This window comes from Cannabis sativa, chromosome 3 (assembly GCF_029168945.1).
Source record: "Cannabis sativa cultivar Pink pepper isolate KNU-18-1 chromosome 3, ASM2916894v1, whole genome shotgun sequence".
Taxonomy (NCBI): domain Eukaryota; kingdom Viridiplantae; phylum Streptophyta; class Magnoliopsida; order Rosales; family Cannabaceae; genus Cannabis; species Cannabis sativa.
The window spans coordinates 42,724,297-42,739,760 of NC_083603.1; the positions used below are offsets into that span (position 1 = coordinate 42,724,297).

At 28.3% G+C, this 15,464-nt stretch overlaps 2 protein-coding genes across 2 annotated transcripts; one reads left to right on the plus strand and one right to left on the minus strand.

Moving 5' to 3' along the window:
• The first annotated feature begins 3,612 nt into the window (after nt 1–3,612).
• LOC133036083 (F-box/kelch-repeat protein At3g06240-like) lies at nt 3,613–5,160 on the plus strand. The gene has a single exon (XM_061112560.1). The coding sequence runs from the start codon at nt 3,613–3,615 to the stop codon at nt 4,741–4,743; it is 1,131 nt and encodes a 376-aa protein (XP_060968543.1). The 3' UTR covers nt 4,744–5,160.
• Nucleotides 5,161–13,448: 8,288 nt separating this feature from the next.
• LOC133035364 (two-component response regulator ORR24-like) lies at nt 13,449–15,263 on the minus strand. Its single transcript, XM_061111182.1, has 5 exons — nt 14,973–15,263; nt 14,543–14,695; nt 14,125–14,364; nt 13,970–14,046; nt 13,449–13,898 (listed from the first exon to the last, which is right to left on the minus strand). The coding sequence occupies exons 1-5, from the start codon at nt 15,088–15,090 to the stop codon at nt 13,503–13,505; spliced, it is 984 nt and encodes a 327-aa protein (XP_060967165.1). The 5' UTR covers nt 15,091–15,263; the 3' UTR covers nt 13,449–13,502.
• Between the last annotated feature and the right edge of the window lie 201 nt (nt 15,264–15,464).

Sequence of the window (15,464 nt, forward strand, 5' to 3'; positions counted from 1 at the left end):
GGTCGGGTGAGCACTCTGGCTGAGTTGCTTGTTTATTTATTTGAGGTGCTTAGCAAGGATGAGTTTGAGTTGGTTTCTATGGTGTGGTGGTGGGTGTGGTATGATCGGAATTCGGTCTTGTTCGGGAAAAAACAATCACGGTTGAATGGGGTGGTAGAGTTTGCGAGGGAGGCGTTGGTGGAGTTTCAAGGGGCTAGGGTGGGCGTCATTGGTGGGGGGGGGGGGGCGGTTGTGAGGGGTGGGTCTGCTGGTTTGGGCGTGCCCGGTAGATGGTGGCCTCCTCTGAGAGGTGAGTTTGTCTTATCTGTGGATGCGGCAGTCACTCCGGGTAGGGGCTTTGTCGGGTTTGGGGGTGTCATTCGGGGGGGTGATGGTGAGGTGTGGGCTGCTTGGGCGGTGGGTGGGGTTGGAGATTTTCAGGTGGCGGTGGCGGAGCTTCTGGCTATGCGGGTGGGGTTGAGATGGGCGTCCACGTTGGGGTATTCGGTGGTGAGGGGGGGGGGGGCGGTTGTGAGGGGTGGGTCTGCTGGTTTGGGCGTGCCCGGTAGATGGTGGCCTCCTCTGAGAGGTGAGTTTGTCTTATCTGTGGATGCGGCAGTCACTCCGGGTAGGGGCTTTGTCGGGTTTGGGGGTGTCATTCGGGGGGGTGATGGTGAGGTGTGGGCTGCTTGGGCGGTGGGTGGGGTTGGAGATTTTCAGGTGGCGGTGGCGGAGCTTCTGGCTATGCGGGTGGGGTTGAGATGGGCGTCCACGTTGGGGTATTCGGTGGTGAGAGTTGAAACGGATTCTTCTATTGTTAATTCTTGGATTTCTTCTCCGAATTCTATTTTTATGTATAAACCTATTGTTGAGGAGATTGTTTCTCTTTTAGCTGCTGTTGGTGGTGATTCTTGTTGTGCCATTCCGCGTGTTGCGAATGGTGTGGCCCACGCACTAGCAAAGTCTGTTACTAGTTCCCTAGGGGTTGATTTGTGGACGGATGTCATTCTTGATTTATTAGTGCTCCTGTAACAGCTGATTTGGTTTAATGAAATACGTACTTTCCTTCAAAAAAAAAAAAACAAATCCAATCACTAATTCATACGGCTACAATCTAAAATTTTTCAAAAAAAAAAAATATCTACAACAATTAATTATTCACTCTAAAATATCTATAATAACTAATTATTTTTAAAACCTAATTAACAAATTATATTTTACCATTCACTACTCTTCTATCTTTTTCTCTCACTATCTCATTTAACCTTTTCAAAATATTTTTGTATGGGAAAAGTATTTTTTTACTTTTATATCATTTTTATTTTCAATGCACTTTAGTTAGAATTAATTAGTTTTGTTTTTTGTTTACATGTTACAATATTAACAATTGATGATGTTATTATATTGTATTGATAATGTATTGATTTGTGTTTATATAACTTTTTATAATTTATAATTTTTTTTTTCTCTAAGCCGATGCATGAAGAAGGTCGTTTTCAACTAAATCAATAATAAAATAATTAAGTTAGGACTTAAAAAAAAAAAAAGAAAAAAAAAGAAGCAGCTATCACTCAAAGTACAAGTTTGCTTAACTTAGTTTTAACTATATTTGAACAAATAATTATGTCGTCATTAAAATTTACACTTAAAATTACTTTTAATGTAAGTTTATGAATTTTTATTTGAAATTTTTATTTTCTTTCCGTGTTTTTTATATGTTTATTAAAGAAATTTTTAAAAGAGAAGATTTATTCTATTCTCAAATCAAAATTTTTATTTTTATTACTTTGAATAATTCATAAAAAATAATTCATTTAGTACTCTTAACAAAAGCCAATTTATGTAAAGAGATAGTTTAATTACATATTATAAAACTTCTGATGTGATTTTTTTAAAGAAATAGGCGGATGTAAAGTGTTAGTTCACTTTTCATTATATTTTTAAACATATAGATACATATTAAACAATTTTTTATATAAAATATATAATTATCAAAACAAATTGATTTGATAATTATTTTAAAATAAATCTTTTAATATTATTTATTATGTATAGATATTTTATATGATTTTTAAGGACAATTTATATAAATGTATATATTTTTTAAAATAATTACAAAAAATGTGCAAAAAAACACAATTTTAAAAATGCACATATTTGAAAACATATTTACAAAATTTCATACAAATTCTTAATTAAATTATAATAGATATATTAATGATTCAACTTTCTATATTTAGATTTGTATAACTATTTGTATAACTATTTTCTTATTATGTTTTGTTGTGTATGGTATTGTAATATTTTTTTAATATTGCTTATATATTTTTAGTGTTTTTTTTTTAAATTAATATATATTTTTGTTAAATTTGATGGGTTATTTTTGTTTATTTTTTTAATGTATTTTTTTGGTGGAAGAATTATTCATGCTCCATCTATAAATGTCCTTTTTTTTTTTGGTATTTTTATCTTTGTTAGTTGTTTTTTTTTTTGTGGTGTTTCTTATTATGTTTTGTTGTGTATCGCATTGTAATATTTTTTTAATATTGCTTATTTGTTTTTAGTGTTTTTTTAAAAAAAATTATATATGTTTTTGTTGATCTTGATGGGTTGTTTTTGTTTATTTTTTTAATGTATTTTTTTGGTGGAAGAATTATTCATGCTCCATCTATAAATGTCATTTTTTTGGTATTTTTATCTTTGTTAGTTGTTTTCTTTCTTTTGTTGTTTTGTGGTTTTTTTATTATGTTTTGTTGTGTATAGTGTTGTAATATTTTTTTAATATTGTTTATTTTCTTTTAGTATTTTTTTTAATTTATATATATATGTTTTTGTTAAACTTGATGGGTTGTTTTTGTTTATTTTTTTAATGTATTTTTTTCACTTTTTATTATTAATTTAAAACTGTTTATTATTTTTAATCGTTAATTATTTGTTTATCTTATATTTAAAATATATTACATCTGTATATTTTAAATATTATTGTTTATAATTAGAATCTTATTATGTTTTTTAATTATTAATATATAAATTTTGTTAATTAGTAGGCTTACTCATTAATACCATATCAATTAGTCATAAAAAGATAGTTATACAAATCTAAATATAGAAAGTTGAATCATTAATATATCTATTATAATTTAATTAAAAATATGTATGAATTTTTGTAAATATGTTTTCAAATGTGTACATTTTTAAAATTGTGTTTTTTTGCACATTTTTTGTAATATAATTATTTTTGTTGTACACTAATGAAAAAACCCCGATTTTTAATTTTTCGATAAAACTGTTTTAAATTTTTTGTAGTTAGTTAACTATATTTTTAATAAAAAAATATTAATATTTTTTAAGGGAAAGTATCACGTGTACGTACTTTAAAAAAAATCCCTTAATTTAAATATTAGATTTTTTCTGTTGTCAAAGATTATATTTTTCTATCATATAAAAAACAAATAAATTTTATTATTTAATTCTCTAAATCTTTTTTACGGAATATATAGTTACAATTAAATTAAATATTAAATCTTTTTTACGGAATATATATAGTTACAATTAAATTAAATATTAGATTTTCCTGTCATATGAAGAAAGAAATAAATAACACTACTATTTACTCGTTAGTGTGTTTTAGCTATGGAGATCTCTTTGAATTTGAGCGAAGGCATATTACCAAGTGAGATAATTGAAGATATACTCTTAAGATTAGATCCAAAATCTTTGATACGATTCAAATGCGTGAGCAAATCTTGGTTGTCCCTACTAAACGACCCAATTTTCATGTATACCAACCACAAACGACAGCCACTTCGTACTTTCATGGGCCACAATCATCCTGGAGGTTCAGGCCCATTCTCAATTCGTAGCTATGAAAACTTTGATCAGTTTTCTTCTCAGGTATACAAATTTCATGTAAAGGCTAAGGAAATATCCTTGGTGGGTATTGACAATGGTGTGATTTGCTTACGAGAACCATTTAATGATAATGATAATTGTTTTTACCTTTGGAACCCAGCAATCCAAAAGTATAAGAAACTCCCTCCATATCCATGTGATTTATCTATAGATAGAATGTATGGATTTGGGTACGAATCATTAACTAATGATTTCAAAATGGTGGGTGTAACCAGTAGTGAAGAATTAATTGTTTATAGTATGAAAAGAAATTCATGGAAAATTATGGTGTTGTCTAATCTAATTTCTGATGATATGGGGTTTAATAATAATGTTTCTGTTGTTGTTAATGGCTCTATTCATTGGTCATTCTGTCTTGTGAATACTGAACTTATTGGACAAAATTGTGTATATGTAACTAATACAGTAGTTGCTTTTGATCTTAGTAGGGAGGAGTTTAAGCTCATTAAATACCCTTCATCTCTAAAAGATAATGAATTTTGCATTTATGGTATTTCAAACTTGTGTGGTTGCCTATGTATGGTGACTTCACAATTATTAGAAAATTTATCACCATCATCATGTATTGAGATATGGGTTATGAAGGAATATGGTGTATTTGATTCTTGGAACAAATATCTTTATGTGGACTTGATTAACCAACCTCTCTACCGACAATTAAGTGTATCACATAATGGTAATCTCTTATTACTTGAATCAAATAACAAAAATATTTTGGATAGAAACTGCCTATTTACTCTGTCCATTTATGATGCCAAGGCGAGTAAGATGGTCCAACTCCAACATATTGGTCTACAAAAGCCGCAGGGTTCCTACCTTGGTACTTATGCAGAGAGTATCTTTCTCAGTTGATTAAGGCACAACATTTTTATTCTTAGTTAATTTGTTAATTTTCTTCCTCTTACTCTTATAGTACTGGTTTTTGAATATATATTATGGGTTTCTATTTTAGATTTTTATTATTGGTTAGTCAAGTCTCTTCATTCATGCATGCTTAGTTTAGTTTATTTTGGTTTTGTGGGCATGTCTAACTTATATCTACCTACTTACAAGTTCAATGCATTTTTTTATCCATGGTGTTGAAGTGTTTAGCAAATACCAATTTTTCTCTTTTTTACTTATTTGATCGACCTATTATATATATTATTAATTAATTGTATGAAGGAAAACAGAGTGAAAATTAGAATGGAGGCCAACATGTGGATGACTCAACATCATACTCGTGAGCTTTTTTAATAAAGCAACAAAGTAAACCAATAGGAAGAAAGAGAGTTTTCGTTCAATTAATAATTGCAAAAGTTTACAATAGAGTTTGTTTTGTTTTGATTTGATCGATATGGCGATGGTGTTATGTAATTTGGAATTACTAAAGGGGTTTTTTTTTTTTTTTATAAATGTACAACAAAAATAACATAATTACAAAAAATATGAAAAAAAAAAATTATTAGTATGTTTAATAAACATAAGAATATTATTATTTTGTTACTATGTTTAATAAATAAAAAACAAAATAAACATATATAAAAACTATTTTATATTATTAGTATGTTTATTATAATTGTAAACATAAAAAAAGACATAGCCAATTTATACTATACTAAAATAAGTATATTTTCTTTCTATTGTTTCTATGTATTGATTATTTTCTAATGAGTTAGTGAATGAATTTTCTATTGAAGTATAATTTTTACATCAAAAAATAAATAAACAAACATAACTTTATAAATTCCAAAAATTATTTAATTAGAAAAAATAAACATGACACAATAAACAAAGAAAAAAATAAAGATAAACAATTTTTTTTATATATATTATTTATTTTTTAAAAAATTACTAGAAAATAAACATAACACATAGAGTGATATAATAAATCTATGTGAATATTATTATTTTGTTTATTAAATTAGTATGTTTAATTAATAGAAAATAAAATAAACACATATTAAATATTTTATATTATTGGTATGTTTATTATAATTGTAAACATAAAAATAAATATAGCCAATATTACCATATATATAATAATCAATAATTATTACCATATATATATATTATAAAAAAATGAAAAAAAAAGTTTTTAATTATATATAAAAATATATGAGAAAATAATAATAAGTTTTTTAACATATATTTTGTAATTAATTAAAATAATGTATACAAAATTGTAAAATGCCCGTTATCAAATGACATCATTGAAAATATAATTTCAAAATTAGACCCAAAATCTACGGTATAGCATGTATAGCATGTTCAACACAAAAATGACATGGAAGACTTAGTACCATGTCTAACTTTGATAGCAATGAAAGGAGTTTTTTTATAGTAGTGGTGGTTTCCTCTCATTTGGCACAATTGTAGAATTCTGTCCAATGATTAAATGTAATAGTATTGAGTCATATATAATATGGGCTATTATACTCATCACTAATTGATTTTAAGATAAATTTTTATCATGGTATCAGAGTCATATTTTTCGATCTACAACTATATGATTAATGAGCTCTTTAAACATTATTATTATTATTATTATTATTATTATGTCTTTGTAATTTGTTGGTGCACAATATTATTTTTGATAATAAAGATGATGTTAGACTTTTATTTGGGCTTACATTAAATTTTATTGGTTTTATTAAAACTTGGGTTGATTGGATAGTTCTTTGCTGTGTTAGCCCATGTTGTTGGTGATCAATTGTTAATGGGCTTAGCATCTGTGTGTAAAGTCTAGGTGAAGCAGAAGTGTGAGCTTTTCTAGTTGACTGAAGCCTTTGATGAGCGAGCCCGGCCAATTTAGGGTTTTGTAGCTAAGTTCCCTCCCTAACTCTATAAATACATATTGTCTCATCACAATTGTATACCTTTTGATAATCAGATAAATAAACTGCTTCTGATTTAGAGATCTAGGGAGGAAGACTTAGTTGATAGTATTGTACTATCAAAGTGGAGTAATTGTTGTGGATCAAACAGAGATAATTGCTATGGATCAATCAGGTACGCATACCTAATTATTATATATTATTATTGTGTTCTATGTTATATACAAATAGATCTTGGGTTTATTATTAATTTTTCTAACATGTGGTATCAGATTGTCTATTGTATATGATTTAGAACCTATAATTAGTATAATTAATTTGCATATGTTAATTATCCATAATTACATATGAATTTCGTTATTATTTTATGTTGAATTTTTTGTTCTTAAATCTTAAAACTTTAGGGGTTTTGTTTATCATCAAATTCTCGTTCTATTGATATATTACATGCATGAAATCATTGTGTATATTAAGAGAATTTTAACTTTAAAGTTTTAAGGTTTATATAATTATAATATGAAATTATAATTTGTGTTTTTTGATTTTATTGTTTTTAATTTAAAATTGATTATAAATATCTCATTCTTAATTATTTATGAATGTTCTTCAATGATTAATTTTGTATTTTGATCAAGATTGATATCCAAATAAATTTTTTTTTATGTTCTTTATTTTTTGGATAGCTTTTCTTTAGATCTATTTTTTTTAGCAATTAATAGCCGAAATTAGAGACATAGATCTATTAGAAATTGTAAACCAATCAAAATCCCTCTTTTTCCCCTCCGTTTCGTCACTTTTATGGCCGGAATTTCATCCCGACCCGACCGGGTTTGAACCGGGTCGCATAAGATCCATGTTGCAGCCATGGAAGCTGCTGGAGGTTGAAGACAACCCGCTGGGACGAAGCCCACTCGCGGCTGCCGGAGAGTGAGAGAGAGTGAGGTAGTTTCGTGACTCCGTTTTCGACGATTCTTTTTTCCAGCATTATTAGAATTTGATTTCTGATTTTTTGGTGATTTTTAATTAATTTTTTGACGCAATTTAATAATTATTATTATTTTAATGATAATTATGCAGTTAAAAAAATTATTAAAAATAATTTTTGATGATTTTTCAAAATCCGTAAATCATAGAAAATTTTTTGGGTTTCTTCTCGTTCCGTATGACATAGTCACTCTCTTATTTGATTTATCTTGACTATGTAATCTCCACCAATATTCTTTATTTCACATTTTTCCATTATTTGTTGTTCTAAAATTTTAAAACTTGATTGTTTGATACAAAAATAATGTGTTATGGTGGATACTTTATTTTTTGATTATCAATATAATAAAAGCAATCATATATCTCTTTTGGAAATTTGGTTGAAAATTATTCATTTTCAATGATTGTTTTATCACCAAATTTCACATGTTGAAGAAAATATTATATCTTTTGGTTGACTATATGTGTAATTACTTGCCCAAAGGTAGTATTTACATATATTAGTTCACATTCCATGAAGTGAGTTAATATTAAATGTATACATTTTAATTATTTGCCCAAAGGTAATAATTTAAATGTATAAATTTATTATTATTTTTTGCTTGAATTAATACATATTTTTAAGAAATTTATTTGCCCAAAGGAAATAAAATTCTTAAATGATATGTATTTTTTCTTTGTTGTTAACTTCATGAAGGTAGATCATGTGCGTGTTATATTCTCACCCCAAAGGGGAGTTTATAATGACCAGTTGACTCTACAATATTTTCTAATGCATCGCTCATATTGCTTATTCAAGTTTTATTTTTTTGGATTTTTCGGTCTCCTTTCTACTAAAGGCTTTACTCAAAGAGAAGGTATTGATTACACTGAAACTTTCTCCCCTGTTTCTACTAAAGATTCATTCAGAATTATTATGGATTTAGTTGCGCATTTTGATTTAGAGTTGCATCAAATAGATGTTAAAACTATTGTTCTGAATGGAGAATTGAGTGAGCAAATTTTTTATGTCTCAATCTGAAGGCTTCGAGGAAAATGGAAATGACAACTTGGTTTGCAAGTTAAAACGATCCATTTATGGTCTCAAACAGGCATCTCACCAGTGGTACTTGAAGTTTGATAAGGTTGTGACACTGTTGGGTTTCATCGAGAACAAGTTTGACTAGTGTATTAATATGAAGATCTGTGGGAGTCATCATATTTTTTCTTGTTCTTTATGTAGACGATATTTTACTTGCCAGTAATGATTTGTTATTACTAAATGAGACCAAAAATTTTCTGTCTTCCAATTTTGATATGAAAGATCTTGGAGAGGCATCTTTAGTTTTGGAGATTGAGATTTATCATGATAAGAATTGAAAATTTCTTGGCTTACCTCAAGAAGCTTACAATAATTGTGTGCTCAAAAGGTTCAACATGGATTTGTGTAAAGCTGGTTTCGTTCCTATTCTGAAAGGGACAAATTTACTATGCAACATTGTCCTAAGAACGACTTAAAAGGAGAAGCAATGAAGAATATCCCATATGCAAGTGCAGTAAGGAGTTTGATGTATGCTTAGGTTTGCACTAGACCTGATATTGCTTTCATGGTCGATGTTCTTAGGAGATATTTATCTGATCCTGGCCATGATCATTGGGTTGCAGCCAAGAAAGTTTTGAAATATTTGCATAGAACGAAGAGTTTTATGCTTGTGTATAAGCATGTCAACAATCTTTAAGTTGTTGGTTATTCAGATTCAGATTTTGGTGGTTATGTAGATGATTTAAAGTCAACTTCTGGCTATATTTTCACTTTTGTTGGTGCTGCTATTTCTTGAAAAAGTGTTAAATAGAATTTAATCGTATCATCTACTATGTATGTTAAATTTGTTGCATGTTATGGGGCATCTTTGTAAGCTTTATGGTTAAAGAATTTGATTTTAGAGATACGACTAGTTGATTCTATTTCCTCTCCTATACTAATCTATTGTGATAATAATATTGTTGTTTTCTTTTCAAAGAATAATGAGATTAGTAGTGCTTCTAAACATATGGAAATAAAGTATCTCACTATTAGAGACTTGGTCAAGAAAGGAGACATTGTGACAGAATATTGAAAAACCAAGTTGATGTTAGCAGATCCTCTAACCAAAGGATTAAGTGCCATATTGTTTGATTACATGTTGTTCATATGAGCATTTTATAATCTTTTGTTCCTTTGGGTTAGTGGGAGTTTCTTATTTTATCTTTTGAGATTACATTTATATGTAATTTACTTGTTGATGTTATGAACTACTTTGTGGGCCAATACTTTTTTGATTATTGGATGTTTATGCTTTCAGTTAGGCTTTGTTATATTCTCGAGAATAATTGAATTGAAAGCATGTAGTTCATATCTTGTTGTGATCATTGTATTTTAAGTATATTTACTAAAAGACAATGATATTTTGTTGGCTTAATGCTTTAAGCAAGTTTAGTGACACTTACTTATTTATTAAGTAGTGTATGTTTAATTTCACTGGCTTATTTATTAAGCATCACGGTATCAGTGAAATTGAGGACTGATAAGGATATTATGTTATTTTAAATTGATCACATGTTGAACATAATTCCTTACCACACTACTAGACTTATTGACCATGTCGATTTAATACTTTGGTATTTGTGATTATGAATGTCTTTTGTTGAGTTAAAAACAATATGACTGTCATAGTTCATTATCAAAGGTTAAATTGGACCGGTATGTTGAGATGCTATCAGAGAACTATCATTTTTAAAGTGGCCACAAATGTTTTCTTGTTGTTCAACCCATGAGTCGTTTTCAAACAAAATTATTTTGATATATAATATATATGTATTAAAATCAATGTAGCCCAAGTGGGAGAATGTTAGACTTTTATTTGGGCTTACATTAAATTTTATTGGTTTTATTAAAACTTGGGTTGATTGGATAGTTCTTTGCTGTGTTAGCCCATGTTGTTGGTGATCAATTGTTAATGGGCTTAGCATCTGTGTGTAAAGTCTAGGTGAAGCAGAAGTGTGAGCTTTTCTAGTTGACTGAAGCCTTTGATGAGCAGGCCCAGCCCAACTAGGGTTTTGTAGCTAAGTCCCCTCCCTAACTCTATAAATACATATTGTCTCATCACAATTGTATACCTTTTGATAATCAGATAAATAAACTGCTTCTGATTTAGAGATCTAGGGAGGAAGACTTAGTTGATAGTATTGTACTATCAAAGTGGAGTAATTGTTGCGGATCAAACAGAGATAATTGCTATGGATCAATCAGGTACGCATACCTAATTATTATATATTATTATTGTGTTCTATGTTATATACAAATAGATCTTGGGTTTATTATTAATTTTTCTAACAGATGAAACATTTGTAATGAGGTGTCAAATTTTGATACACATGACCAAAATAAATAAATTAATTTACAAATAAAGAAAAACTGATTTCACTACCACAAGGGATGATACACTACACAAAGCCAGTAACTTTTTGAGTCTTGGTGGAGAAAGTGACATAGTGACTATGAGAGAACCAATTTAATGTCAAAAAATTTAATTAGAATATAAAAAACATTAAAGGCAGCAAATCATCTCAAAGTTGAATGCCCACCATTTACAGTGTTATGATTTTAGTAGAGAAAACCTTTAATAATGTGTGTTTTTGGATAGATATGTTTATGAAAGTTAATTATATCATTAGAGGATGTGATTTAACTTTTCTGTGTTAAGCCATTTCTACATATTAATTACTCTTTTTAATAATTAGTTTCTTGCCCAAGTTTTAGTTACTTTAATTTCTGACAGGGCATGAGTTCATAATTATTATCTTAATACAACTCATCTCCTTTATTTGCTGACTCATAAAGTTGCTCAACAACTAAAGACAAGACAACATCGAATTATATATATATTTATATATATATATATATTAGAATCTCTATTTAAGTATACTCTATTCAAGAATAATTTTTAATTTGTTATAAAAAAATCAAGTTCAGATTTGGGCCAATTATAAATAAAAATAACCTTTAAATTATAATTAGTTATCCATTTTCTAAGTCCCGTACAAAGTATACTTTTATATAAGAATAACTACGTCTTAATAAAATATATACATATATTTTGTAAATTTATTTATGTAAAATTAATAATTTTATTTTAAATTATAATACATGTATAAAATTATATTTACTCTAAAATATTTCTATTATGATATAGTATTAATGATTATTTATTGTTATTATTGTTACATTGATATTTTTAGGTTTTTTTAATTTTTTTTCTAGTGTAACTCTATTTAGTTATAACCTCTCAATTATAATATAATTTATTTGGTCACAAGTGTATTCTTGGATAGAGGTTCTACTGTATATATCTATTCTATATAAAGTGTGCCTATATAACTAAATTCTTAGTTTATGAGAAATTCATGGGTGTAACTTTTTATTTATATTTAATAAAATAATAAAATATTATTTATATATAATAAAATAATAAAATAAAAATAAAACAAATCTCATTTAAACTGATATTTGATATTTGAACTGATATTATTTATATATACAATATTATATATTGTTCTCATGTGATATTATTTAAACCATAAATTTACTATCCTATTTTGAATTTAGTTAAAACCAACAAAATATATATACCTAATCTTGTACATTCTCATTTTTTTTTAATTTTTTTATTAAAGTTAATTATTTTAAATAAATAAAAATTCATAATAAAAATCTAATTTCTAAATTTTCTCTATTACTATACTATTTTCTCTATTACTATACTATTTTAATATAAATTTTCTATATACATATATATTTATACAAAAAAAATAGAGATAAAAAATAGTAGTGAAGAGATCCAAAAAATTTCACATAAGCTTCAAACACACTCTAAAAAAAGTATCATTTATAATTCTATGTGTAAATGTAATCATAACAGTATATATATAGTTTTAGTTGAGCATGAATTGTCCATTTGATTTTGTTTTAAGTTTAAATTTTACAATTGTATTTGAATACTTAGCTATATATATGCGGATCTTGAGTTTATCGGGTTAATTTGTTGAAAATATATGTTTACTGATTTGCTCAAAACAAATATACATAAACACATATATTTTGTTGAATCTATCATGGAGTGCTATGAGATTGATGAGAGGCTTCAGGAGAAGAATGATATTAAGATAAATTTGGAGAGCATTGCTTTGTTATAATATTATTTGGAAGCTATCATATTTCTTGTTTTTTATATTCTTTCTTTCATACGTCCAGTTATATGCCTGCTACCCTTATTCTTTATAATTTTATTATTACCGGCTCGAGTTAAGTGTCCATAGTAAGTGTGTAGCATTATTATTTTTTAAATATATATTTCAAGCTAATCTCCATTCTCCTCTTCTCTTTCTGCAAATTTTAAATTTGACTTTTCACTATTGATTTTCAAATAACCCCACACACTAATTAAAATTAGTTTTTAAATCATTTTAAATTATATGATTATTTATTGAATCTTTCTCAATTAAATTATAGAACACCTAACATAAAACTAAATATACGTGTCTTGCACGTAACTTTCTTCTAGTATATATATATATATAAACATTGTTATTAAGCACCAGTGGTGTCTAGCATCTTCTCGACATGTCACGTTGCGATTAACTAGCGATAGTTCCTAAAAGTTATTATATTAAACTATGTGGGACCCGATACTTAATTAGACCAATAACAATACTGACACATAAGAGAGTGCTAGAGTGCCCTTTAGAAAACATAAAAAAAATTATTCCTACAGTTCAATACAATTTTCACAATCATCAGCCAAAGTCACGCCGAAGCTCCAACGACAGACAGCGGCAGAGCCACCACCTGACGGTAGATTTTGGGAAAGTCGAACTATTAGTTTTAAAGCTCATGACAAGTGGATCGAGAAAGGATATGGAATTCATTTGTCTTGAAGGATTCAGGATTTGCTTAGTTATTCCATCATGGTGAAGGGCGAGGAATAAAATTCTTTTTTTTTTTTTAAAGATTTTTATGGTATATATTTCTAAAAGAATGAAAACAAAAAACATAGACAACACAATGAACAATATGATATGTGTCTTTGTTCGGGTCAGATAGGAAGAATCCGAACTGCCTAAGGCTGCTTCCATATTATTAGGGTGTTGCTTTGCATGCCAACTGATTCTTTTGAGGTAAAGCCTGTATTTCTGAAATTCAAACAAAGTAAATATAAACAGTTAAACATATGATCATAGTGAATTAAACAAAGTAAATATACCTGAAGATGGCTAGCAACATTTTCTCTTGTAAGATTATCAACATTCATCAGATGAAGAATCTTTTTAGGTACAGCCTCTGCATTGGAAAATTAACAAATATATTAACATTTGAATAGGACAATATGAACATTGTTAAAAAATGAACATCACTTACTGTCTATGCCAAGATGATTAACAGCTGTGACAAATTTTTGATGCAGCTCTAGAGACCAAATAACTCGAGGCTTCTTTTGTGTTGATGGCTCATCATCATCAAACTCATTCTTTTTCCCCCTTATTACATGTTTCCAGATATTTTTCAGCTCCTCGATTCTAACAGGTTTAAGTAAATAATCACAAGCTCCTTCAGTGATTCCTTTCATCACAAGTTTAGGATCCCCATTTCCAGACAGCACTAAGAGAAAAACATATATAACATTTTAGAAATCAAACATAAAAACTTCAAAAATGATTTCTTATGCTAGAAACTAATCAGATGTCAAATTTTCTTTGAGATTCAAAAACTATAATACTAAATTCTTTAAGGGGTTTTTCAGTATTAGCTAGCTATAAAAGAATATTTTGTGGCTTACTAATGACAGGGAGGTTCATCTCCAACCTCACAAGCTCAAGTAACTTAAATCCATCCATGTCTGGCATTTGCACTTCACTGATAACCAGGTCAAAGTTATTCCTCTTTTCTCTTAACATATTCAATGCTGCCACTGCCTCACTACTCGTAGTAACTACAAAAACCCATAATAGATTCACAAACCAATAATGAGAATTTTATCTGACAAGTACACAAATCTAAGATTTCATTACCGTACAAAGAAAAAATAAAACAAGATCGATTTTTTAACAACCCTAAAAAAAAACACAGATCGGAAATCTAAACCAATTAAGAAAATTTTCCATCCAATAAAAGAAACAATATTAACTGAAAAACAACAAAAACTACTTAAAAGTAATAATAAAAAAATGAATCTTGATATAAAAACAGAAAGACTCAGAGAGAGGAACCATGATATTGGCATCGACGGAGCAGAGCTTCGAGAAGTCTGAGACAAAGGGGGTCATCATCTACAGCAAGAACTCGCATTCCAATAGGAAACTGGTCTCTGGGGTTGTCAACTGTCATTTTCTCAAACCAAAGGCCTTCTTAATTCCAAAAAACACAAGAGAGAGAGAGAGAGAGAGAGAGAGAGAGAGTTGAGAACAGAACACAGATTAGGAAGTTGGAAATTCCTTCACTGTTGTATGGCTTCTTATTAGAACAAAAGCATTTTCATATATTCCAATAATGTATTGTATTGTTTCTAATTTATATAATAAACTTTTACAAAATAAAAAAGGATTGATCTTAAACGAATGTGAATCTCCTCGTCAATGAAAGACTTGATAATAAAAATGTGTTCTAGCTCTATTATTTTTATAAAAGGCAATGATAAAAGATCACAATCATTTACTTTTGTAGTCATAATCTATGATGTTGGCCCAATTAATTCTAGGGTA